Source organism: Marmota flaviventris, chromosome 17 (genome assembly GCF_047511675.1).
Source record: "Marmota flaviventris isolate mMarFla1 chromosome 17, mMarFla1.hap1, whole genome shotgun sequence".
NCBI classification, from domain to species: domain Eukaryota; kingdom Metazoa; phylum Chordata; class Mammalia; order Rodentia; family Sciuridae; genus Marmota; species Marmota flaviventris.
Window position 1 is genome coordinate 1,807,461 of NC_092514.1, and position 24,018 is coordinate 1,831,478.

Consider the following 24,018-nt stretch of genomic DNA (forward strand, 5'->3'; position numbering starts at 1 on the left):
AACATACCCTGTTAATCGCTCATATGCTTATTTAAGGTGAACATTCCTCTTCTATGCATGTAAAACCTTTAAAAACAACAATGGGAAATTTAAACCTCAACTAACAAGCTGCTCTAGCCTTTTCCACGGCCAGCAGTGAAGATTCATCCAGCCGCCATCATAGGAAAAGCAGAATCCAACCTGCACTTTCGGCAAAGCTCCCCACATCACGAAGGTTCCTTGCTCAATCTTTACATCACGGGGGACATATATATCCAAAATTAACGAAAAGAAGGAGGAATAACGAAGCGGCCGCGGCAGGGAACGAGGCCGAGGCCGCCACCCTGGCTGCCAATATGGCTGCCACCCTCACTCCCACACCGAAGCCGACTCCCACCCACCCCGCCCCCCGCCGACACCCCCCCAACCGATGCCGACACCGACACCGACCACCACCCCCCCCAACACGAACCCCGCCCCGCCGACCCCCCTACCCTCGCCGCTGCCTTACCTCGGGGGAATAACGAAGCGGCCTCGGACAGGAATGAGGCCGAGGCCGCCACCCTGGCCGCCACCCCCACTCTGACGCCGACGCCGAAGCCCAACCACCCCGCCGACACCCCCCACCGATGCCGACACCGACACCGACCGCCACCCCCAACCCGAACCCGCCCCCCGCCGCTGCCTTACCTCGGGGAAATAACGAAGCAGCCGCGGCCGGGAACGAGGCCGAGGCCGCCACCCTGGCTGCCACGCCCACTCCGACGCCGATGCCCACCCCCCCCGCCGACCCCGCCCCCCGCCGACCCCCCCTCACCGATGCCGACACCGACACGGACCACCCCCCCCAACCCGAACCCCCCCCCGCCAACACCCCCCCCCCACAGCCGCTGCCTTACCTCGGGGGGGAATAACGAAGTGGCCGCAGCCGGGAACGAGGCCGAGGCCGCCACCCTGGCTGCCAATATGGCTGCCACCCCCACTCCGACACCGACGCCGACGCCCACCCACCCCGCCGACCCCGCCCCCCGCCAACCCCCCCCACCGATGCCGACACCGACACCGACCACCACCCCCCCAACCCGAACCCCGCCCCGCCGACCCACCCCCCGCCGCTGCCTTACCTCTGGTGAATAAGGAAGCGGCCGTGGCCGGGAACGAGGGAGGCCGAGGCCGCCACCCTGGCTGCCAATATGGCTGCCACCAACACTCCGACACCGACGCCGACACCCACCCACCCCGCCGACCCCCCCAACAATGCCGACACCGACCACCCCCCCCAACCCAAACCCCAACCCCCACCGACCCCCCCCCCCCGCCGCTGCCTTACCTCGGGGGAAATAACGAAGCGGACGCCGCTGGGAACGAGGCCGAGGCCGCCACCCTGGCTGCCATCCTGGCTTCCACCCCCACTCCGACGCCGATACTGCCCCCCCGCCGACCACGCCCCCAGCCGACCCCCGCACCGATGCCGACACCGACACCGACCACCACCCGCCCAACCCGAACCCCCCCCACGCCGACCCCCCCGCCTTACCTCGGGGGAATAACGAAGCGCAGGCGGCCAGGAACGAGGCCAAGGCCGCCACCCTGGCTGCCACCCCAACTCCGACGCGGACGCCCACCCACCCCGCCGACCCCCCCCACCAATGCCGACACCGAACACCACCCCTCCATCCCGACCCCCGCCCCGCAGACCACCCCCCCCCACCCCCCACCCCCCGCCGCTGCCTTACCCGGGGGAATAAGGAAGCGGCTGCGGCCGGGAACGATGCCGAGGTCGCCACCCTGGCTGCCACGCCCACTCCGACGCCGACCCCGCCCCCCGCCGACCCCCCCACCGATGCCGACACCGACCACCACCCCCCCAACCCGACCCCCCCCACGCCGACCCCCCCCACGCCGACGCCCCCCCCACCGCCAGCCGCCTTACCTCGGGGGAATAACGAAGCGGAGGCGGCCGGGAACGAGGCCGAAGCCACCACCCTGCCTGCCACCCTGGCTGCCACCCCCACTCCGACGCCAAAGCCCACCCACCCCGCCGACCCCGCCCCCCGCCGACAAACCCCACCGATGCCGACACCGACACCGAACACCACCCCCCCAACCCGACCCCCCCACACGCCGACCCCCCCGCTGCTGCGGCCGGGACGAGGCCGAGGCCTCCACCCTGGCTGCCACCCTGGCTGCCACCCCCACTCCGACCCCGACGCCCACCCACCCCGCTGACCCCGCCCCCCGCCGACCCCCCCCACCGATGCCAACACCGACACAGACCACCACCCAACCAACCCGAACCCCCCCAGCCGACCCCCAACCCCTCCTCCGCTGCCTTACCACGGGGAATAAGGAAGCGGCAGCGGCTGGAACGAGGCCGAGGCCGCCACCCTGCCTGCCACCCTGGCTGCCACCACCACTCCGGCGCCGACGCTGACGCCCGCCCCCCGCCGACCCCCCCCCAACAATGCCGACACCTACACCGACCACCACCCCCAACCCGAACCCGCCCCCCGCCGCTGCCTTACCTCGGGGGAATAACGAAGCGGCCGCGGCCGGGAACGAGGCCGAGGCCGCCACCCTGGCTGCCACGCCCACTCCGACGCCGACGCCCACCCCCCCCACCGACCCCGCCCCCCGCCGACCCCCCCTCACCGATGCCGACACCGACACGGACCACCCCCCCCAACCCGAACCCCCCCCCCGCCAACACCCCCCCCCACAGCCGCTGCCTTACCTCGGGGGGGAATAACGAAGCGGCCGCAGCCGGGAACGAGGCCAAGGCCGCCACCCTGGCTGCCAATATGGCTGCCACCCCCACTCCGACACCGATGCCGACGCCCACCCACCCCGCCGACCCCGCCCCCCGCCAACCCCCCCCACCGATGCGGACACCGACACCGACCACCACCCCCCCAACCCGAATCTCCCCCCGCCGAGCCCCCCCACCCCGCGGCTGCCTTACCGCGGGTGAATAACGAAGCAGCCGTGGCCGGAAACGAGGCCGAGGCCGCCACCCTGGCTGCCAATATGGCTGCCACCCTCACTCCGACACCGACACCGACGCCCACCCACCCCGCCGACCCCCCCAACCGATGCCGACACCGACACCGACCACCACCCCCCCAACCCGAACCCCGCCCCGCCGACCCCCCTCCCCCCGCCGCTGCCTTACCTCTGGTGAATAAGGAAGCGGCCGTGGCCGGGAACCAGGGAGGCCGAGGCCGCCACCCTGGCTGCCACCCCCACTCCGACGCCGACCCCGCCCCCGCCGACCTCCCCCCACCGATGCCGACACCGACACCAACCACCACCCCACAACCCGACCCCCCCCCCCGCCGCTGCCTTACCTCTGGTGAATAAGGAAGCGGCCGTGGCCGGGAACGAGGGAGGCCGAGGCCGCCACCCTGGCTGCCAATATGGCTGCCACCAACACTCCGACGCCGACGCCCACCCACCCCGCCGACCCCCCCACCGATGCCGACACCGACCACCCCCCCCAACCCAAACCCCAACCCCCACCGACCCCCCCCCCCGCCGCTGCCTTACCTCGGGGGAAATAACGAAGCGGACGCCGCTGGGAACGAGGCCGAGGCCGCCACCCTGGCTGCCATCCTGGCTTCCACCCCCACTCCGACGCCGATACTGCCCCCCCGCCGACCACGCCCCCAGCCGACCCCCCCCACCAATGCCGACACCGAACACCACCCCTCCATCCCGACCCCCCGCCCCGCAGACCACCCCCCCCCCCCGCCGCTGCCTTACCTAGGGGAATAAGGAAGCGGCTGCGGCCGGGAACGAGGCCGAGGCCGCCACCATGGCTGCCACCCCCACGCCGACCCCCCCTGCCGCTGCCTTACCTCGCGTTAATAACGAAGCGGCCGGGAACGAGGCTGAGGCCGCCCCCCCCACGCCGACCCCCACCCCCCGCCGCCGACCCCCCCCACCGACCCCCCTCCCGCTGCTGCCTTACCTCGCGGGAACAACGAAGCGCCGCGGCCGTTAAGGAGGCCGAGGCCACCACCCTGGCTGCCACCCACACGCCGACCCCGACGCCGACACCGACCCACCCCGCCGACCCCCACCACCCCCCGCCGACCCCGACCCCCGCCGACCCCCCCACCCCCACCCCCGCCGCTGCCTTACCTCGGGGGAATAACGAAGCGGAGAACAAGGCCGTGGCGGCCCGGAACGAGGCCGAGGCGGCCGCAGCCACCCTGGCTGCCATCCCCACGCCGACGCCGACGCCGACGCCGACGCCGACGCCGACGCCGACGCCGACGCCGACGCCGACGCCGACGCCGACGCCGACGCCGACCCCGCCCCCCGCCGACCCCGACGCCGACGCCGACCCCCACCCCACCAAGCCGACCACCACCCCCCGTGGCTTGGTGGATGGAGCCCAGGAATCATGGGCTAGGCGAGCGCTGACCCGCGCCCAGCCCCGTCCAAGTTCACGAGCATCCAGCACCTAGCACTTGCTCCTGACCACACTGCCCAGGGTCCTCGACACAGGAGCTGACCACTGTGTTGCTGTCGCTGATTTTTTTGCTTTTTCTTGGTCCTGGGATCCAGCCCAGGGCCGCGTGCACTGAGCCACGCCGGTCCCCATGCCCACTCCATCTGCTAGCCAGCCTCCTGCCACAGGAGGGAGACCCAAGTTAACCAGCTGCAAGGACGAAGGCTAATTTGGGCTCACAGGTTCCTGGACTTGGTCCAGGGTCCCCAGGCCTCCTGTTTGAGCCTGCGGGACAGCACCATGCAGAGCCCCCTTCTGTCACACCTCATGCTCCCGCCAGGGCCACTATGCCCTTTGAAAGCACATCCCCAAGGACAGTCCTCTCACTAGCACCAACTCCCAGTAGTGCCCCAGAACGGCCACCGAGCCCTTAGGACATGGGCCTCTGGGGGCTTCTAAGATCCATGCTGGCTGGGCACAGTGGTATGGCTTGTCATCCCAGCGGCTCTGGAGGCTGAGGCTGGAGGATCGCAAATTGGAGGCCAGCCTCAGCAACATCGAGGCCCTAAGCAACTCAGGGAGACCCTGTCTCTAAATAAAATCCAAAACAGGGCTGGGGATGGGACTCAGGGGTCGAGGGCCCCTGGGTTCAATTCAGACCCCGTTTTCCCGAGTCTCCGCAGCGCCTTCCTCGCTCTCAGTGAAGACTGAAACGCTCCTTTCGCTCAGTGACAGCGGCCTCCCGATGAGGCTGCTAATGAGTCCTCAGGGAAGCTGCGCGTGCTAATCACACACGGCATACAGCTTAGCGGGCGGGAGCCCGTCCCCAGCCCACGGCTGAAGCCTGGTCCCCGCCTTTCCCTCTCTCATTAACTAATAAACTGTTTGCTTTATCTGATGTCAAAACCGCCTCCTGAGAACCAGTCATTGGGAAAAACACTCAGAGACGTGTGCATCCAGCAGGCACAGCTGTGGACCTGCAGGGTCCGGAGGAGCAAGGACGGGGGGTTCACTCAGCCATGCCTTCCTGACCCTGGGCCTCAGTTTCCCCATCTATGCAATGGGAGGGTTGGACGGGGTCATGGAGTAGTAAAGTTTTACTTAGGGGGCTGGGGTGGAGGTCAGCAGTAGAGGCTCGCCTAGCACGTGTGAGGCCCTGGGTTCGATTCTCAGCACCGCGTGTAAATAAACAAGTAAGATAAAGGTTTGTGTCCATCGACAACTAAACATAAATTATTTAAAATAATTAGAATATATAAAGGCTCATCAGCAACTAACTCTATATAAAAACATCAAATAGTAGCCTCCATCAGTTTGCTCTGTGGGTGTAATAAGCTCCAGCACAGTCATGAGCAAACATGGTGCTCAATCATTGTCAAATCTTCTACCATCCTTTCCCAGAGGGGTCCAACACGGTCCACAAATCCATATCAATCAGGAGACGGGCATGTCGGCTCATGGCTGTCATCCCAGCAGCTCGGGAGGATGAGACAGGAGGATCAAAAGTTGGAGGCCAGCCTCAGCAACTGATTGAGGCCCTGAGCAACTCAGCGAGACCCTGTCTGTAAATAAAATGCAAAATAGGGCTGGGGACGGGGCTCCGTGGTCGAGGGCCCCTGAGTTCAATCCCTGGTGCCAATATATATATAAATCCATGAACCAGGAAGAGATGCCAACCCACGAGAGCCCTGACCTTGAGTCTTCAGCCACCTTCAGCACCATCTACCTGTGACACTATAGCTCCTCACAGGTGGCCTCTGTCCCTCCAACCTTTGGTTCTGGATTCAGACGCATGGCTCCCATTGTCCAGTTGAATGAGGACAACATGCCCCTCCCGGCCTCACCCTCCAGAGGTGACCAGTGTTTCCACACAATCTCTGGCACCTTGGTCGTCACCATGGGAGACAGGAGGAGGAGGGACACATGGGCAAGGTGCTCTCAGCTGAAACTCGGCCTGAATGTCAGCTGACACCAGATATTGATTTGGGGGAGACATTTGTTACACGGCGATAGTTAACTGATACATCGAATGCTAAGCCGGGCACGTGAAGCTGTTTTAGATCTCTCTTTGGCTCTGACAAAGAAATAGCTTAAAAAAATAAACATTTGGATGGAGAGCAGATAGCGCTCAGAGGGAAACAGGAATGATCAATAAACAAATAAAAGCTTATCCTTTTTTGTACCATCAAGGAATTTAAATCACTCATAAAATTCTAATTTCCATCTACCAAACCAGTAAAGATAAACACACACATATGGTGATATTGTGTGTTGGCAAGAGTGGTAGAAACAAAATCTCGTCCCCAGCTGGTGGGTGTGCAGACTGATACAATGCTTTGCAAATGTGGTAGCATCTACCAAATTGGTAATGGGCGTGTGCCATGACCCAGTAATTCTACTTCTAGAGAAACTCCCGCCTCTGCACCTCTATTAGTCAGCTTTGCATTACTGTAATGGATTACCTGAGAAAATTGACTTATAAAGAAAAAAGGTTTATTTGGGCCCATGGTTCTGGAGGGCCCAGGCCAAGATGGAATGGCTTCCTGGTTACATCATGAGTTCAAAAGCAAAGAGAGAGGATAGACAGGGTCCCACAGTCCCTTTTTAAAAAATTATTTTCTTTTAATTGTAGTTGGATGCAATACCTTTAATTAATTAATCTATTTTTATGTGGTGCTGAGGATTGAACCCAGGGCCTCACATGGGCTAGGCGAGCACTCTACCACTGAGCCCCAGCCCCAACCCTATAAAATAACTTTATGGGAAAATTCTCTTAGAAATTATTTTCTTGCTGGGCACGGGGGGTGCACACCTGTCACCCCAGCAACTCGGGAGGCTGAGGCAGGAGGATTGAAAGCTCAGCGACTTAGCGAGGCTCTGTCTCAAAATTGAAAAAAATAAATTAAAAGGGGCTGGGGAGGTGGCCGTGACGTGAGAGCATTTTTTCTTAGGAAAATAATTTTTCTTTTTCTTTTATTTCTTGGTACCAGGGATTGAACCCAGGGGTGCTTAAGCACGGAGCCCCATCCCCAGCCCTTTTTAGATTTTATTTAGAGACAGGGTCTCGCTGAGTTGCCTCAGCGCCTCACTAAGTGGCTGAGGCTGGCTTTGAACTTGGGATCCTCCTGCCTCAGCCTCCGGGCCACTGGGATGACAGGTGAGCGTCACCTGATGAAATATTTTTTTTCTTATAAAAACTTTGGGGCTGGGGCTGTGACTCAGAGGCAGAGTGCTTGCCTCACAGGTGTGAGGCACTTGGCCTGGCCTCGAGGCTGGGCTGCTGACCAGGCCTCCCTGCCTCCTCAGGCACGAGGCACGTCCTGGGCCGGCCCTGTGCCAGGTCACAGAGGGAACCTCCCGCCTGGAGGGGACGTGGGATGGCGAGTGCAGGCGGGTGGAGGGGCAGCCCTGCTGCCCAGGAGTCTGAGCGGGGCCCCTTCCCTGGGAGGCCCCTGTGACCCCAGCAGTTCCGCTCCCCACCCCCATCCGGGAGTGGGCAGGAGGCAGGGCTGGTCCCTCAGACCCTCCAGCCTGGCTGCTTGGCCTGGGCGCTTGCCCACTCTGACCCTCAGTCTTCTCCTCTGTGAAATGGGCCCGGGGAGGCGGTAGGGCAGCACTCAGCCCGGGGACAGACCCAGCCCAGGAGGAGGACGGTGGCACCCCAGCTGCTGTTCTGAAGGAGGCCGTGGGGAAGCCAGAGAGGGCTCCCGGGACTGGCTGCCAGGTGGGCGCCAGGTGAGGACACCGTCTTTCCGCCAGATGTCCATGGTCACTTCTGCTCACCGTGACCACCACGTGGTCACCTGTTGACGTCTAGCGGCAAAGAGGGTGGGGAACCAGGTGGCCTGGGGATCTTGGCTCAGCTCCAAGGCAGGTGGAGCTCAGACCCTTGGGAAGAAATGGGGATGGACCTCAGGGACAGTGGGCAGCAGAGGCCCCTTGGCCAGGCGGGGAGCAGGAGGGCCCAGGAGCTGCCGAGGGTCGGGGGCGAGGAGGGCAGCGTGGCCGGGGGTGTCCAGGCCATGGAGATCAGCAGGGGCCAAGCAGGCAGGGGCCATGGCAAGGGGACATGCTCAGTTGACATTGGATGACGTGGTGGCAGAAGGGCAGGCCCGTCCCCCCGCGCAGAGCCGCTGGCTCCTGTCCCCAGCTGGGTTCCCTAAGGAAGGGTACCCTGGCCACAGTGGCCTGGGCTCGCCTGGGCTCCAGCGACAGGACGCGGGCAGCCCCGCAGTGACCACAGCCCTCGTGAGAACAACCACAGAACTTTATTGACCACACCAGGAGCCGGCCTCCGCGACATCCAGGTCGTCAGTGTGAGCTCAAGTAACAGGCAAGGCACAAAGGTCTCCGTCCCCAGCTGCAGAGCAGTCAGTGCTGTTCCCAGCCCCACAGTGGGCCTCAGAGGCTGAGCACTCAGCAGACACGTGGCGTGCAGGTGTGGCTGGCTCCAGGCGCACGGTGCACAGCCTGGATCCAGGGCCTGCCCTCCCTGGCCCCAGACCTGGAGGGGGCACTGGGCACAGCGGGGTCTGAGCTGTCCTCTGGTGGAGTCCCCTCCTGGAGGGCAGGTCCTGGGTGGCCGCCCAGCCTCCTCGAGGCCAGGGTGGGCTCGGGGCCTCCAGGAGGCTGCCCGGCGGCAGTGCGGGGCAGGGGAGGGGATCTCAGGCAGGAGGGGACACCGTGGCGGGGGGACACTGCAGCTGGGGGACACTGCAGCTGGGGGACACCGCAGCTGTGTCTGGCTCGGGTGGGCCGAGGTATTGAGCGTGGCACAGGAGCGGCAGGGACGCTGGGTCTCTGTGCTAAAGGGACAGCAGAAGGCCCCATGGGGGCTCAAGGACACTCCAGGGACAGGCTCAGGCTGTCCTGGGGGGCAGAGGTCACGCGGAACCAGGAGTTTCTACAAAGACGCAGAGCCACTGTCACAGTGGCCCCCGGAGGGGACGGAGCCGCCCTGGGTGCTTGGCTCTGGGCTCAGGCGTCCAACTGGCTCGGCTCCTGGTCGTGGCTGGGGACAGTTCCTGAGGTAGGCGGGGCTGGCCCAGGACACTGCTGTCCCCGGCCTGTCGTAGCAGCAGCCACAGGGAGAGTCTTCACGGGGAGGAGACACACAGGCCAGGCGCCCCACAAGCCCCAGCGTCACCAGAGAGCCCTTCCCTGAGACCACGAGGGTGACACACGGGTGACTCGACTTGCCACGGCCCAAGGTTCTGAGGACGCAGCGCTTTTTAGCGGCAAGGAATACAAACACGAGGGTGTACGGGCTCCTGGTGGCCGCACGGAGTGGGCCACGGGGCTCGAAGGAGGAGGGACACAGCACACTGACCGCGGGCTCCTACCCACGGGGCGCTCAGGAGCTAGTGGGAGGCGTAGGCTGGGCTCCAGAGCCCCAAGCGGGGGCTGCCTCTGCGACCAGGAGGCAAGGCATGGAAGGAGGCCGGAGAGGAGGCCGCTGGATCTAGGGAGGAGGGAGAGAGAGAGTGAGCAAGGGACCCTCTGGGGGAGTAGACGTGTCTTCAACCCTCTTAAGCCAAAAGAAGCATTTATGAAGTGCCTGCTGCATGCCTAGGACACTTTCCTGATGAGGCCTGAGGCCTCCAGGAGGCAGCAAAGGGAGATCCTCAGGGGTATGATGTGGAGAGGGCGGTCATTGAGATTGTGCAGTGCCCAACCTGTGCAGCTGTGCAGGGTGCCCCTGTGTCTCCTGTTCCTACTCAGGGGGCTCACCCCCTGTAAAGGGAGCCCCTGGGTTATTTCCCCACTAACCCTCTGGGGTGTGGACAGGCTTCCAGGGGTCCCTGGGTTTTTGGAAGAGGATGTACTTCTGTAGACAGAAGCACTCTTCCAGGTGGGAAGAGGTGAGAGCCTACCGCAGGTATGGCTGTAAGGGAAGTGTGTCATCGAGAGCTCGGTGGCTCTCCTAGGTCCCGCGTCACAGGTGAGAGGCGTGGCAGGGCAGGGGCTGTGATTCCAGGGGCCAGGACATGTGTGGCATCTTACTTCCAAGGAAAATGCTTCTCTCTATGAAACTCTGCCCTCGTTCAAAAAGTCCAGTCCCCAGCCTCCACCCGCGGCTGCCCAGGGCCAAGCCTGGATGGGGGCCCCTGGGCGGCGAAGGGGAGCCTGGACCCAGAAAGGGGTGCCGTGAACAGCTGCACAGGATGGGCACTGCAACCCCGTTAGATGGTGCTCCCAAAAGGATGTGCCTCTGGAGGCCTGTAGGGCCACCAGGTCTCAGGTCCCTCGGAGACGGAGGGGTTTTCAAAGGAATAGGCTTTGCCCTTTCTCCCTCTGGGGGACCCCTCAGGACTGCCCGGACCCCCCGCCTGACTTGGGTCCCACGAGGCAGTCCCAGAGTGGACACCTGGGCCAGCATGGGCAGGAGCCCGGGGCTGTCCCCCCACACCCCCACAGCCCGGCCCCGGGGCTCAGGGACCCCCCAGTCTGCCCATGGCGGGGACTACTCACAGTGGGGACTGTGCCCAGGGCTGGCTCGGGGCGTGAGGACCACGGGGCCAGTGAGCTCCCGGGGCCATAGACCGTGTGGTAGGCTGCGAGGGCAGGCGGGTCAGCGTGGTCAGTACGGTCAGCAAGGGTAGGGCAGGCGGCACCCCCGCGACACCCCACAGCACCCCCCGGCTCACCTATGACGGTGACGGCCGTCCCGGCCAGCAGGGTGAAGAGCGAGAAGAACAGGGCCTGGTAGGAGTCCAGGAGGTGCTGGAAGAGACCGGCCCCGTCTGCGCGGGGACACCGTCAGCAAGGCCAGGCCAGGGCCACCCCAGGCCCCCGCCAGCCCCGCCCATCTGGAGGGTGGCCTGCCAGTGTCTGCCGGCCCCAGGATGCCCAGCAGGGCCACCAGGGCAGGGGACCCGCTCAGAGTCCACCCTGCATCCCCTCTAGGTGGGAGGTTTCCCGTGGTGACCTGGCCCAGGGCCGGCCCAGGACGCACCTCGTGGCTGAGGAGGCAGGGAGGCAAGGAGGCCAGGAGTCCAGCCTCGAGGCCCGGCCAGCTGGGGAGACCCGTGAGAAGCCGAGCCATCGTCACGCTGCCCATGACAGGCGGCTCTGGCAATGGTGTCCGGGGACAAGAGGGTCGAGGGGTTTGGGAGCCAGAAATGGCTCAGGAGGGCGGGTCCCAGGAGGGGAGGACGCTGGCCAGGGCCCCCCGGGAGGAGGATGCTGTGGCCGGAGTGGGGGCCGTGGGGGGTCACAGGTGGACAAGAAGCCAGGGCCTGTGGGGTCCCATGGCCACTGCGGGGACCCAGGCCCACCAAGGGCCTCAGCGGGCCCAGGCACCTAGTGACCCCGACTCTGGATAAAACACTGGGGGGGGGGTCGCAGGGGCCGGAGTTCAGTCCTCGGTACCCAAAAAAGGTGACTGTCACCTCGAGGGACACCCTGCACTTAGGACCCTCCAAGTCTGCATCTGACCACAGGTTTCCACTGACCCCCAAGACCACGCTGGCCGTCCCTGCCCCTGCCCCCCAGGTCCCTCCCGTGACGTCCCGTCCCGACACTCACAAGGACCAGCCCCACAGCGATCCAGCACCAGGGCCACCGTCACCGGGATGGTGAGGGCCTGGTTAGTGGCAGGGCTGGAGAAGGTCAGGGCGGTGGACAGAGGGCCCTGGCTGCCCGCCCTGGGGTCCGAGACGCCGACCGTGTAGGTGATGAAACTGGGCAGCCCTGGTGGCACCGCACAGGACGGACTCCCAGGAGGGCCCTGGGCCAGGCTGGACAGTGGTGAGCCAGGCCATGACCACCGGGCAGCCCAAGGCGGTGGGCAGAGCCCCTCAGCCCTGGCTCACCCAGTGTGACGTCGAAGTCCGGCTCGGCCGAGAACACGTCTGTCACTGGGAGGTCGAAGACGTCTTGCTGGAACCGAAGATGGCAGCTGAGGAGGGCCTCGGGCCCCAGAGCCGGGATGGCCGCCCTCTGGGCCGCGGAGCACTCGCCTGCAGACGGGCGGAGTCAGGAGGCCTGGCCAGCGGCCACCACACCCGGCCACCCAAGGCCAGGGACAGGTGGGCCCCAGGGAGGCGAAGGTGTCGGCCAGGAGCAGAGTGTCCCCTGGGTGGGGACAGCTGGCCAGGCGCAGCTTGGAGGCAGAGCACCTGCCCAGCCGTGGGGTCCTAGGCTCTGGGTGGCCTCTGGGTTCAGGGACACTGGGAGCCACCTCCCCACGGCATGGACCTCTCAGGTTAGAGCTTCTGTCTCCCACGGTGACGGTCACTCTGGAGGCTGTGGCCTCCTGGAAGCTGGCCTGGGCCGTGTGGACACGCCGGGCCACGCTCCTCTGGGGGACACTGACCACGATCTGTGGAGGGCGAGGCAGCTGGTGAAGAGCCGCCCGCTGGCCATCCATGCTGGGCCCCCCGTGACCCCTCCTGAGCCTGCGGCCTGAGGACACCCGGCCCCAGGTGACAACAGGACCAAGGCCTGTCCACCCGGCCAGCACAGCGTACACTCAGTCCGCTGGACCTCATGACCCGGCCTGCGCCCCTCTCGACCTCATGGCACCTGTGACACCCAGATGACACACCAGTCAGGAGCTCCTGACCTGACCTCGCAGCCAAGAGGACCCACGTTAGTCTCCTGTCCTTTACTCGGAGTCATCAACCCCCACTGAAGGCCACAGGCAGAGGCCACACTGACCCCAGAGCCCAGGCACTGCCTCCTTCCAGGTCCCCAGGGGCCAGCTGGACAGGGCTGACCACCACAGCCCCGGACAGCACTCCTGGCCCTGGCTCCGCCCCAGTCCGTGTCCCACTTGATGCCTGTGGCTGGGCCTCGTCCCCAGCCCTGCGCCCAGCCCCTGTGTCCCGCCCACCCTCGGGGACACAGGAGGCCCCAGGTTTCCTGGCAGCCCCACGTGGAGGTGCGACCCCACCTGGACCCCCTGTGACCCCCACTGTGGTGCCCACCCCCTGCCCCGGCTCCCCTCAGGAAGGGCCGTGGGCGCCTGGTCAGCCACGTGGACAGGGTCACCCCAGCCCTGCTCCCTGAGGCCACCTGCACTCAGCCGCGGGACCAGCTGCCCAGACCTCACACCTCCAGGATCTGACCAGAGACCGGCCAGGCCCAGGACGTGCAGCCCTCCTTCCAGCAGCCACCCAGGGCCCTGCGCCCCGGGACCTGCCTGCTGGGCCCTTCCAGGAGGCAGGACACGCCCAGTCCTTGGCCACCCAGGCATGGCACTAATGTGCCACCGGGGTCCACGCTGACCTGTCCTCAGCCGGACAGAAACACGGAGCCAAAGGGTTGCTGCCTCTAGAAGGCTCTGAAGGTGACCTTGTGGCTTCACTCTGTTGGTGACGTCACATCATTGAACTTCCCTTGGTGGCCTCAGGTGGCCTCGGTGGCCTCAGGCAGCTCAGGTGGCCTCGGTGACTCAGGCGGCCTCGGTGGCCTGCGTGTCTTTCTAAGATTCCCCTGAGAGGAGCAGCCTCTGGGGAGGAGGCCCGGGGGTCTTGTCCCCCCTGAACAGCACAGCATGGTCACAGGGCACACAGTGCTTCCCTGCTGTCACCAGCCACCCGGGGACGACTCAGAGCGGACGCAGGGCTGCACAGGCCACAGGTCACACTGTGCCGTAGCACGTGAGGGACCTGACTGAGCACCTGCAGGTTTGGGGACCCAGGTCCTGGCCGACCCCTGGACACACGGTACTGGTTTAAAGGACAGGCGTTCCCAGCCACAGGCCAGGGCGCCGCTGCCCGCGGAGGGTGGGCCAGGCCCGGCGCCCACTGCCCTACCTCCTTTTAGGTCCTCAGGTGCCCGGAGACCTCGTAGTGCACCGTCACGGACCCCACGTCCCGGGCCACGGCCACCCCCGTCTTGGGGTCGACCTGGAGGATGCTGTCGGCTGAAGAGCTCCAGGTTCCTGGGGCACCTGGGAGGAGAGGCCCCATGTCACCCGTCCCCCCCCCCCCACAGAGGACCGGCCACCCATGACCTCTTCCTGACCCCTGCCCACGAGGGGCCTTGTGGTTCAGCCTCCCTGCCCGCCTCCGTGGCCACGTCCTGGTGGCCCCTTCTGGCACACCTGCTCTATGGACTGTGGCTGCCCAGCAGACCGTCCCCAGGGGTGCCGTCACCAGGGGAACTGTCCCCAGGGCCACCCTCCCCAGGCGCCCACTAGGGAGTGGCCCTGCTACCAGGCAGGTACATCTCCAAAGCCAACATGGCCTATGTGGCCCTCTGGTGGCCTTCCTGACCCCTTCAGGGCACCCCAGGGTCCCCCTCCCACCCTGGCAGGCGCGGTGACCCCGAGACCGCCCTGGTTGGCTCTCTCACCCTTGGGGCCCATGAGCGCAGTGGCCAGGCAGAGGACATCCCCGACCACCACGGTGCCGGGCAGCTCTGGAGCGATGGCCGGCAGGACGGGCAGCGGCACGTAGTCGGAGAGGCCAGGGTGCTCGGGGTCCCACACGCGCAGCAGCGTCAGGCCCACGCTGACCGTGCGCAGTACGCAGATGTTGGTGGTGCCCTTGGTGACCTGCACGAAGTCCTCTCTGGGGACAGGGAGGCGCTCAGCTGGAGGGAGTCCCAGGGCTTCGCAGGCCTCCTCACGCCTTGCAGGACAGAGGCCACAGCCCCTGGCCACCCAGGGCCAGCACCGCCACCCCACACCCAGAAGGGAAGCCGCGGCCAGGAGGAGAGTGACCCCCAGAGAAGGCCTCTGCTGTGGGACAGCCTCGCCACGTCCCCTCTGTGCACCGGTGACACTGTGCCTGCCACGTGGCGTGACGGGCGCGCTAAACGGCTGGCGCTTAGAGAGCAGCTGGTGCCCGTGTCTCCTAAGGCCCCACTCTGCCAGCTCGGCCACCGGCCGTGGGAAGCCCAGGCTGCAGTGGTCACCACCGGCAGGATGCTCCCTCTGCTCCCCCAGACCCTGGAGACGGTCTGCTCCCTCCGCCAGGCAAGGTGGCCCCTCCCTGGGAAACCACGAGTGACCCCAAAATAAAAACAGATTTGAATTGGACAGCACTGGGTCCTGTTGGTGGCTGAGCCCAAGTCCCCACCTGTCGCCACACCGGGTGGAACCAGGGGCACCCCGGGTGGGGCTGTGACAACAGTGTCACCCACACCCTACCTGTTGGTGGCAAAGCTGAGGACCGAAGTGTGCGCGTGGAAGACGTCTCCAAAGTGGTCGTGGAAGTGGACGGTGAAGGTCACGGTCATCCCCAGAGGCAGGGCCGCCAGGGCCTCCTTGTCCTGGGTGTGCAGGACCAGGCTCATGGACATCCTCAGGTAGGAGATGGGGGACACCTGGAGGACAGGGGCAATACGATGACACCCTTGAGCCGGGGACGGGCCTCCAGAGCGCCAGGCCTATGACCCAGTTCCCGCCTCCAACCGTGCAGGCCAAGTCCCCCGGGTGCCACCCAGGACACCCACATCAGGACCTGGAGAGACCAGAGTGCTGTGCTCGTTGCTTAAGCACCACCGGCTGTCACCTGGCTCTTGGGGCACGTGAGGCGGGAACAATGCCCCTTGGGTCAGAGAGGAGCCCCAGGTGACGGAGGAACCCGAGTCCCATAAATCGCAACTCAACAAATCTCTCTGGATCCCAGGCAGAAACCTCCTGGTCACAAAGCCACCCCTCCCCAGTCCAAAGTCACCGCAAAGTCCCGGGAGGCAGTGGCTGGTATAGTTAGCGCTCAGCACGTGCGTGCTGAAACAGGATGAGCACTTAGCCACTTTCATGAGCTTGAAAGTATCGTGGGGGGTCCCCGGCAAGTGCACCGTGTTTGGTCAAGGATTGACCTCGCTCTTCCCTGGGTGGCCCCCGCAGGGGCTCCACTCCCAGGGGTGGCCACGTTAGGGATCAGGCACGTCAGGCAGTGTACCCTTGGGCCGGGGGGACGGGGCACCAGCCCTGGGCCCCCGGGCTGATCCAGGCCCTCATTGGACTTGTTTCCCATCTATGAAACAAGGTGGGTGGAATCGGTGACCTCTTGGGGTCTTTGGCTCCAACGGCCACACACCTGCCCAGGATTTGTCCCTGGGTGACTCTTACGTAAATCCCTACCCACGGTTTACAGCTGGAGAGTGAACACATACTTTTTTTTTTTTTGGGTACTGGGAAACTGAACCCAGAGGTGCTTAACCCCTGAGCTCCATCCCCAGCCCTTTTTGTATTTTATTTAGAGACAGGGTCTCCCTGAGTCGCTCAGGGCCTTGCTAAGTTGCTGAGGCTGGCCTCCAACTGGCGATCCTCCTGCCTCAGCCTCCTGAGCTCCCGGGATCACAGATGTGCACCGCAGGCCCCCGGCTGGGTGAACCAGTTTTACACCAGAAAGAGGAAAAACGTGCCTCTGAGCTTTAGATTTTGTTATCCCAAACAGGGCCAAGTGCCACCCACCTTCACGGCAATGATGATGGTCTGGTTGGCCCCGAAAGGCTCCTGAGCGGTCACTTTGACAGTGGACGTCCCGATCACAGAGCCGGACACCAGGAAGCCCCTCTCATCGGCATGCACGACGGGAACCTTCTCAGGCCCCTCCAGGACACGGTAGCAAAGAGCCGCAGCACCGTCCCTTGGGGAAGAAGACATCTGTTTCTGCAGATGGCTGCGGGGGTGGGGGACGGCCCTGGTCGATGCCTCGAGATCGACCATCTGCCTGCAGTGCAGCGTGTGCTGTCGCCGTCTGCAGCCTCGTCAGCCACCCCCAGGAGACCTAAGCCAGAAAGCCTGTGGCTCTGAAGACAACGTGGCCACGCACTCCTCAGAGTGGCCGTGGGGTCAGCGGGCAGCGGGCGACAGACCCTGAGGACGGTTGCATCAGCGACACGGTCATTTATGGGTAAAGATGGCTTCTGCAGCTAACGGTCACTGAGGTCAGGCCGCCTGGTGCGGTGGAGAGTGCGGGGCGGGGGCAGGACTGGGGCGGGGACAGGACCCTGGTGGGGACAGGATCCAGGTGGGGACAGGTCCGAGGTGGTCTAGAGCTTCCTCCGCCTTCTCTCTGGCCTCGGTTTCGTCAGCTCTGAAAGGGGAGGCCGAGTGCCCCGTCCTATTTCTGGGGCTGCTCACTGGACCCTGAGAGGGGTCAAGGACAGCGTCAGCAGGCACTGAGCCAGGGGACGTCCTGTGGTGTCCTGTGCCCTCTCCTCTGCGGCCAGCCCTCCAGGTGATCTGGGCCGCGGCTCCCCTAAATCTGGGGGCCAGCAGCTCTTACTTGAGCCCTGGCTTGGCCGTGTGGCCCCTTTCTTGGTGGGCTCCTGCAGGACGCCTGCTGTCACCTGATGTCACCTCGTGCCATCCACCTCTGCCTGCATTCCTGGGGCCTAGCACAGTGCTGGGCACTGAGTTACTTCCGGCTGAACACTCCCTGGGTGTGCATTCATAAAACATGGAACTCGGCCCCCGGGCCCTTAGCAACTGCCACTTAAGCGCAAATGCTCCTTAGGAAAAGTGTCCCTGTCCCTGTGAGGGTCAGGTGGGAATAATCACATCTGCTCAGAACCTTTAAAGATGCACTTTTCGGACGTTAATGTGCATGGCCACCGCCCAGGGACCTCATTACAGGGCAGCTTTGTCCTTGCGGGTCTGGGCAGGGCTGCGAGGCGCACTTGACCTGGTCCCAGGTGAGGCCGCTCTGGTTAATTCATGGGCCCCGCTTCTGAGTCATTTGAAATATTTAACAGTCCAAGTTGGAACTTGTTCCCCTTTTCAACCCCGAGCTTCCCCCGTGAGTGGGAGATGTTTCTAGGCTGCGGTAGGCGGGCGGCCCCGGAGGAGGCCAGAGATGGGCAGTGGCCGCCCAGGCCCAGCCCAGTGGCCAGAAGGCCCCGTGGTGTCCAGATGGGCATGGGGGGGCAGCTCCCAGCCCTGCTGTGAACAGGAGCCGGGACACGTACCTGTTTGTCTGGAGCTTGATAAACGAGTTGGGGGACATTAATATTTGTTCTGCTTCTATCTCGGGGTTCAGCAGCCGCAGCTTCTCGAAAACCTGGGAAAGAGGGTGAGCTGGGTCTCCCACGACACGCCTGAATCCCCTTATCCACAAGTGGGGGCTGGGGGCCAGGACGAGACCAACGGCAGACTATCTGCCCCATGGCTGGGGACACGATGGGGCTGGTGGCCCAGCCCAGGAGCAGCAGCTGTCTGCACCCCGTGGGAGCTGGGCCACCCGGCTTCACCCTCGGCCTCGGCCTCGGCCCCCATCACAGGAGACTCCACAGCAGGGAGATCAGGCCTGGCGTCCTGCTCGGGGGACCCCCGCCACTGAGACATCCTGTCCCTGTCACCATCTCAGAACAAGCCTCTCTCTCTGCTGTGGCCCATCCGGCTCCGTCCCCTCTGCCATGCTCGAGGGCTCCCGGAGGACACAGGGGCAGCAGGACTCCTAGGGAGCCCACCGCCTACATTCCCTCTCCAGACCACATAGGGCAGCTGGCTCCCTGCCCTCCAGGCAGCTGGTCCTGTGTCATGAGGCCCCACCCAAGGCCTGACCCCTGACCACAAGCAGGGCCCCTGACCACCTAAGCAGGCTCCGCCTTCCCCTGAGTAGGCTCCACCCTCCCCTGAACCAGGCCCCACCCTCCCCTGAGCAGACTCCACCCTCCCCTGAGCCAGGCTCCACCCTCCCCCTGAGCAGGCCCTGCCCTCCCCTGAGCAGGTCTCACCTTCCCATGGGCAGGCTCCGCCCTCCCCTGAGCAGGCTCCGCCCTCCCCTGAGCAGACTCCACCCTCCCCTGAGCAGGCTCCGCCCTCCCCTGAGCAGACTCCACCCTCCCCTGAGCAGGCTCCACCCTCCCCTGAGCAGGCCCCGCCCTCTCCTGAACTAGGCCCAGCTGCTGTTCCTGGAACCCACAGGCTGTTCCCGGTCACCAGGCCTTTGCTGCTCAGATCTGCAGCCAACCCTGCCACCGGCAGAGTCCCTCCATGCAGTCTGGCGACACCACCCTTGGGCTCCCCCCAGGGTGACACACACCCCCTCTGCCCGTCCTCCCCAGGCAGGCGCAGCCCCTCAGTGCAGCGAGGGTCCCCCACACCAGGGGCCCAGGAGCTCTGGGCCAGGCCCCTGCGCTGTCTGCTGCCCTCACGGCTGTGTCCCGTCAGTACCTGGACCTGGATCTCGTCCGAGAGCTCCTTGGCAAGGCCGTGCAGCTGTCCCGCCGAGGGGTCCAGGGCCTTGACCACCACCCTCAGCCCCGTGCGGCCCTTGGCCCGGCCCAGCAGGCTCATGGCGAAGTTGTACTGCGAGGGCAGCTGGACGGACGCCTGAAGGCAGAGAGCGGGCTCAGGGACGGGCCTGGGGGCACCCTCTTCCCCAAGGCCACTGCCCTCGGCCGGGGTCAGATCTGCTGACCCAGGGCCACACAGACGGCAGTCACCCACACAAGGCCACCGGCCACTCTGCATGGTGCCTGGGACGCGGGGTCACTGAGCGGGGCCTGGAGCCCTGTGTGTGCGTGGGAGTGTTATGTGGGGGCTGCTGGGTTTTGTGGGGTCCCCCACAGGGCCCACTGCAGGACGTCTGTGATAAGCCACAGTGTGTCCTGCAGCGGGCCCTGTGTCCCCTGCCCTGGGACAGGCCCCCGGGGCGATGAGGCCGCCCGCCCTCCGGGAGGCAGGCTGGGCCCTACCTCGTGGTGCCGTCCGCAGAGCTCCAAGATGTCACGCTTGGTGACCGACCAGTGGAAGGTCAGGCCTGGCACGGCGTTTGCAAAGGAGAAAGGGCTCTGGTTGTTGGTGACCCCAGTGACATAGACGGGCATCTGGGGGTGAGAGAGCCAGGCCTGTGAGCACCCACGCACCCAGGCTGGGGACCCTTCTCCTGGAGCTCTGCCTATCTGCCCATGTCCACCCCAGGCCGGACATAGGTTCTGGGAGCCATGACCAAACACCAGATAGTCCAACCACCGGGCACCGGCCTGTCCCTCCCTGCCAGGGGCTGTGCATGGCCAGGTCCATTTCTGGAAAGACCCCTGGGGCTGCAGGAGGCCTGCGGACACCCCTGGCCACTCAGCCCATGCTGCCGAGGTCCGCACCCTCCTGCTGACCCTCCCAGGCCTTGTGGGGCGTGGACACCGGCAGCCCGGCTCCTTCAGCCTGTGGGCAGGCGTAGGTGAGCCGGCCACCAGCTGGCCCCCAGCCCGACTCCAGGTGGCAGACTGGGGACACGCAGTGCTAGCCACACCCGCAACCAGCTGCACAGGCCTGAGAACTGTCTGACTCGCCCTGGGGATGCTGGGGACATTGGGGTCAACCCCAGGTGCATGGGAGGACACACAGGCCCCTGCACCCACAGGGCGCTTCACACGAAGGACGAGGGCACTCTTAGGTCCTGGTATTGGCAGGGGCTCTGGGAAGCAGGCCTCCTGGGTGCCAAGGACAGCAGCCCTGGCTGTGCACAGGACGCGGGGTATCCATGTCCATCGCTCACCGGCCAACCTCACAGGTGCACGGGGTAGGGGCTCCTGCTCTCCAGGTGCTACCCAAGGTGGGGGATGGGCAGCCTCGCCCTCAGGGAGGAGGCCAGGTGGACCCCAAGGGGAGACGCTATGCTTGTGTTGCACGCCCACCCCACCCCAGGCCCAGAACCGAGCCTAAGCTGGGCACCATGGACACGTGGCTCTGGCCCAGGGAAGTGCCCTCACAGTGGCTTCGTCAGAACCAGAACACGGAGCCCCATCCCGACTGGTCCTCACCTGGGTGCCCGTCCTCATGCGCGTGATGGGTGCACGGATCCTCACCGCCCGCAGCTGCACCACCTCTAGCTCCACCAGGTCCTGGGAAGAGACTGGGCTCAGGCTGCGGGCCCTTCAAAGTCCCCATCTGGCCCCTGAGCCTCGAGGCCTAGCGGCCCAGCTGACCCATGTTAGCATGGCAGGCTTGCTGGGGCCTGTTCTCTCAGCGGGTGGCCCTCGCAGGACAGGTCTCTAGGTCCACTCAACCCCAAATCCAGCTCGTCCTTCTCCCTGACTCAGGACACAGGCAGGCACACAGGAGCCACAGGGTGCGGTGAGAACAGACTGCACATACTCCCACATTCTCATCTCCATGCTTCTGTTGATCTGACCAAATGCCCACTTCAGTGGCCTGACCTGCGCAGCTGACCTGGGCTGTGCTCAGGCTACTAACCCCTCCAGGCCTGCTGACAGGCTCAAGGGGACCCTGTGCCTCCTGACTGCTGTCAATCCTTGGCACTCAGCTGGTCCTGAAAAGCACTCACTCTCCCACCTGCCCCGGGTCCTCCTTCTCTGGTCCATTTCCACTAAGAGGCCTGGGCCACCCAGCAGGACCACCCAGCAGGTTGGGGTGCTGATTCTGAGCTGGGGTTGGACAGCTGGTCCTGGACGCTTTGACCAGATACAGCTCGACATGGACGTGGGTCCAGGGAGCAAGGGGGCCAGCAAGGCCAGGCCACAGGGAAGAAGGGCAGAGGGGAGGGGACAGGGCTGTCGTCCTCTGCCTGGCCCCAGAGAGGAGGAGCCGGGTCCCCCCCAGAGAGAGAAGCCAGCAAGGCACCCGGGGCCTCTGGACCCCGTGGAAGTTTCCGGGCGCTCAGGGCTGCCCTGCGTCTGCTGGCACGGAAGAGGGTCAGGGCGTCCCCTGGTGCTCACAAAGCCTCTGTGGTCACCCGGATGCTTGGAAGCCCGCACTGAAGCTGCGGGCAGAGGAGTCCATCCGTGGACTCATGGTTGGATCAAAGTCCGCCTGGGAAGCAGGATCACACGCCCTGAGCTCAGAGGGCTCGGGCTGCTCGGAGGGGACCCGCTTCTGGGCGAGGGACGCTGGCTGAGATCTGAAGAGGCCCTCCCCCCTGGTGGCCCTGCGTGCCCACGGGGCTGTCTTCAGCCCCCAGCGCTCAGTGTGGCCGGCAGTGGGACCCCAACCTGCACCTGAGGGCCTGGGTCACCACTGCCGAAGGATGCCAGGGGCACCCAAGGCCTCTGGGGTACCCCTGAGCCTCTCACAGCCGTGGAGATGACCCGGCCTCCACTCCAGGAGATGGAGGTGCCCGACCCCTGGGAAAGGCAGCGGACCTCGGATGCTGACCCCCGGCCTGGAGCCCCCCATGCAGGCGGGGCAGGAGGCCCGCCCAGCAGGGACAGCTGTCTGGTGACCAGGAGGAGCAATCAGGCCTGTCCCCCCAGCAGAGGCTTGGGGGACACCTGACTGTGGCAGGTGGCTCACGGTCCCTCCTGGAGGTGCCACCCCTGACTGATTCTCAATCTGCCACACTCGGGGCACGACCCTGGGGCCCACATGGGCAGTTTGTCCCAGGAGGGGACACATAGGGGCAGCAGGTTCAGGGGCAGGTCCCCAGGAGTGCCTGGCACTGCTGGCCACACGGGGCTGCCTGGACCCAGGGCACCAACCCGCAGGGCTCCCCACCCCAGGCGTGGCCGGTGCCGGCCACCACGGGCTCAGGGATACCTGGGAGCCCACGATGACCTTGCCGGTGTCCGCGTCCGCCGCTGGCACGACGCCCGACACGGTGCCGCTGCCCACGGCCAGGCCACGGACCAGCCCTGTGCTGCCCACGGTGGCCACGCTGGCGTTGCTGACGGAGAAGAGGATGTGGGACTGCGGCTGGGGACCGCCCTCAGAGATGACCTGCGGGGCAGACGCGTGGCTTCGTGGGCACCTGCACACGCGTCAGGAACGTCCACCCTCGGGCCAGCAGAGGCCACAGGCGGGCTTGTCCTGAGGCGGGGTGGTGGCCTCCTCGCTGGGACCCGCTGGGGACATGAGTGGGAAGGACAGGCCTCGGCTCCTACCTGCATCGTGGCCCCGATGATCAGCGTCACCCTCCTGGGAATCAGCCTGAACGGGGGGAAGACCCGAGGGGACGGGAGAGGACGGGTGAGCCTCGGTCACGTGGGTCACATGGGGCACAGCGCCCACGCCTCAGGAGCTGGTGGGCAGAGGTCGGGCGGCGATGATGGACAGTGGACCGGTAGCCATGGGTGACCGTGGGGGCCTTGGTAGGACACGCATCCTCTGGCCCAGGACAGACCCACAGAGCCCAAGGCGGGTCCTGTGATGGGGACACAGCCCTTGGGGGCTCACACACGTCACCGTCTGCCACCTCTGGCTCCCAAGTTCCCTCCAGATCCCTGAGGACGTGAGGAGCCCAGCGGCCATCTACTCCAGCATCCTCAGGATTTCTGAGGCGCAAAGAGGGGCCGAGGGGCAGGCAGAAGGGACACGGCGCCCCCCCACACACGGCAGGTCCCCACCCCCTGGGCAGCCCCACAAGTCCCCGCGGCCATGGGAGCCGCCAGGATGCTGCCCATGGTAGGAGGATCAGCCTCCCAGGGCTGCGCCAGGGGGAGGAAGGTGACCGTGCCCTGGAGGCCAGCACCATCCCCTGGAAGCCTACTCTGTCCCCTGGAGTTCTGCACTGTCCCCTGGAGGCAGGCATGGCCCCTGCCAGCTTTGGACGCAGGTCAACAAAGCCCACTGGCCCCTGCGGGGCCAAGTCCCTTGGAGGGTCCAAACAACAGGGTGCCCTGGCCCCGGTGGCCTTGGCAGTAAGACTCTAAGGACCCGACAGAGCCCAGCGTCACACGGAGACAGGGGCTTCAGGGCTGCCTTCCCCAGAGCGGCCGGCCCT

General features: G+C 65.2%; 3 protein-coding genes across 3 annotated transcripts in view; 2 read left to right on the top strand and 1 right to left on the bottom strand.

Annotated features, from left to right (window-relative positions):
- The first annotated feature begins 945 nt into the window (after positions 1–945).
- Positions 946–2,208, top strand: LOC139702405 (uncharacterized). Its single transcript, XM_071603494.1, has 2 exons — positions 946–1,108; positions 1,433–2,208. Exons 1-2 carry the CDS (start codon positions 946–948, stop codon positions 2,206–2,208), a joined length of 939 nt encoding a protein of 312 aa, XP_071459595.1.
- Positions 2,209–2,443: 235 nt separating this feature from the next.
- LOC139702406 (uncharacterized) lies at positions 2,444–3,339 on the top strand. The gene is made up of 2 exons (XM_071603495.1): positions 2,444–2,615; positions 2,702–3,339. The coding sequence occupies exons 1-2, from the start codon at positions 2,444–2,446 to the stop codon at positions 3,337–3,339; spliced, it is 810 nt and encodes a 269-aa protein (XP_071459596.1).
- A 5,344-nt stretch (positions 3,340–8,683) lies between these two features.
- LOC139702407 (nuclear pore membrane glycoprotein 210-like) overlaps positions 8,684–24,018 on the bottom strand; it is a 38,155-nt gene continuing 22,820 nt past the window's right edge. The window contains 17 exon segments of the mRNA XM_071603496.1: positions 8,684–9,896; positions 10,907–10,972; positions 10,975–10,989; positions 11,083–11,178; positions 11,963–12,244; positions 12,247–12,396; positions 12,635–12,758; positions 14,197–14,333; positions 14,738–14,955; positions 15,537–15,712; positions 16,809–16,983; positions 18,308–18,399; positions 19,515–19,673; positions 20,039–20,170; positions 21,104–21,184; positions 22,836–23,015; positions 23,180–23,243. Coding sequence (XP_071459597.1) covers positions 9,796–9,896; positions 10,907–10,972; positions 10,975–10,989; positions 11,083–11,178; positions 11,963–12,244; positions 12,247–12,396; positions 12,635–12,758; positions 14,197–14,333; positions 14,738–14,955; positions 15,537–15,712; positions 16,809–16,983; positions 18,308–18,399; positions 19,515–19,673; positions 20,039–20,170; positions 21,104–21,184; positions 22,836–23,015; positions 23,180–23,243 — 2,248 coding nt within the window. The 3' untranslated portion in view covers positions 8,684–9,795.

What these genes read in the sequence shown, in the direction of transcription:
- LOC139702405 (XM_071603494.1), top strand. Translation starts at nt 946, where the DNA reads ATGGCTGCCACCCCCACTCCGACACCGACGCCGACGCCCACCCACCCC. An exon ending in CCGCCGCTGCCTTACCTCTG is followed by an intron (nt 1,109 to 1,432) that starts GTGAATAAGGAA and finishes CCACGCCCCCAG; the next exon opens with CCGACCCCCGCACCGATGCC.
- LOC139702406 (XM_071603495.1), top strand. Translation starts at nt 2,444, where the DNA reads ATGCCGACACCTACACCGACCACCACCCCCAACCCGAACCCGCCCCCC. An exon ending in CCCCACCGACCCCGCCCCCC is followed by an intron (nt 2,616 to 2,701) that starts GCCGACCCCCCC and finishes CCCCCCCCACAG; the next exon opens with CCGCTGCCTTACCTCGGGGG.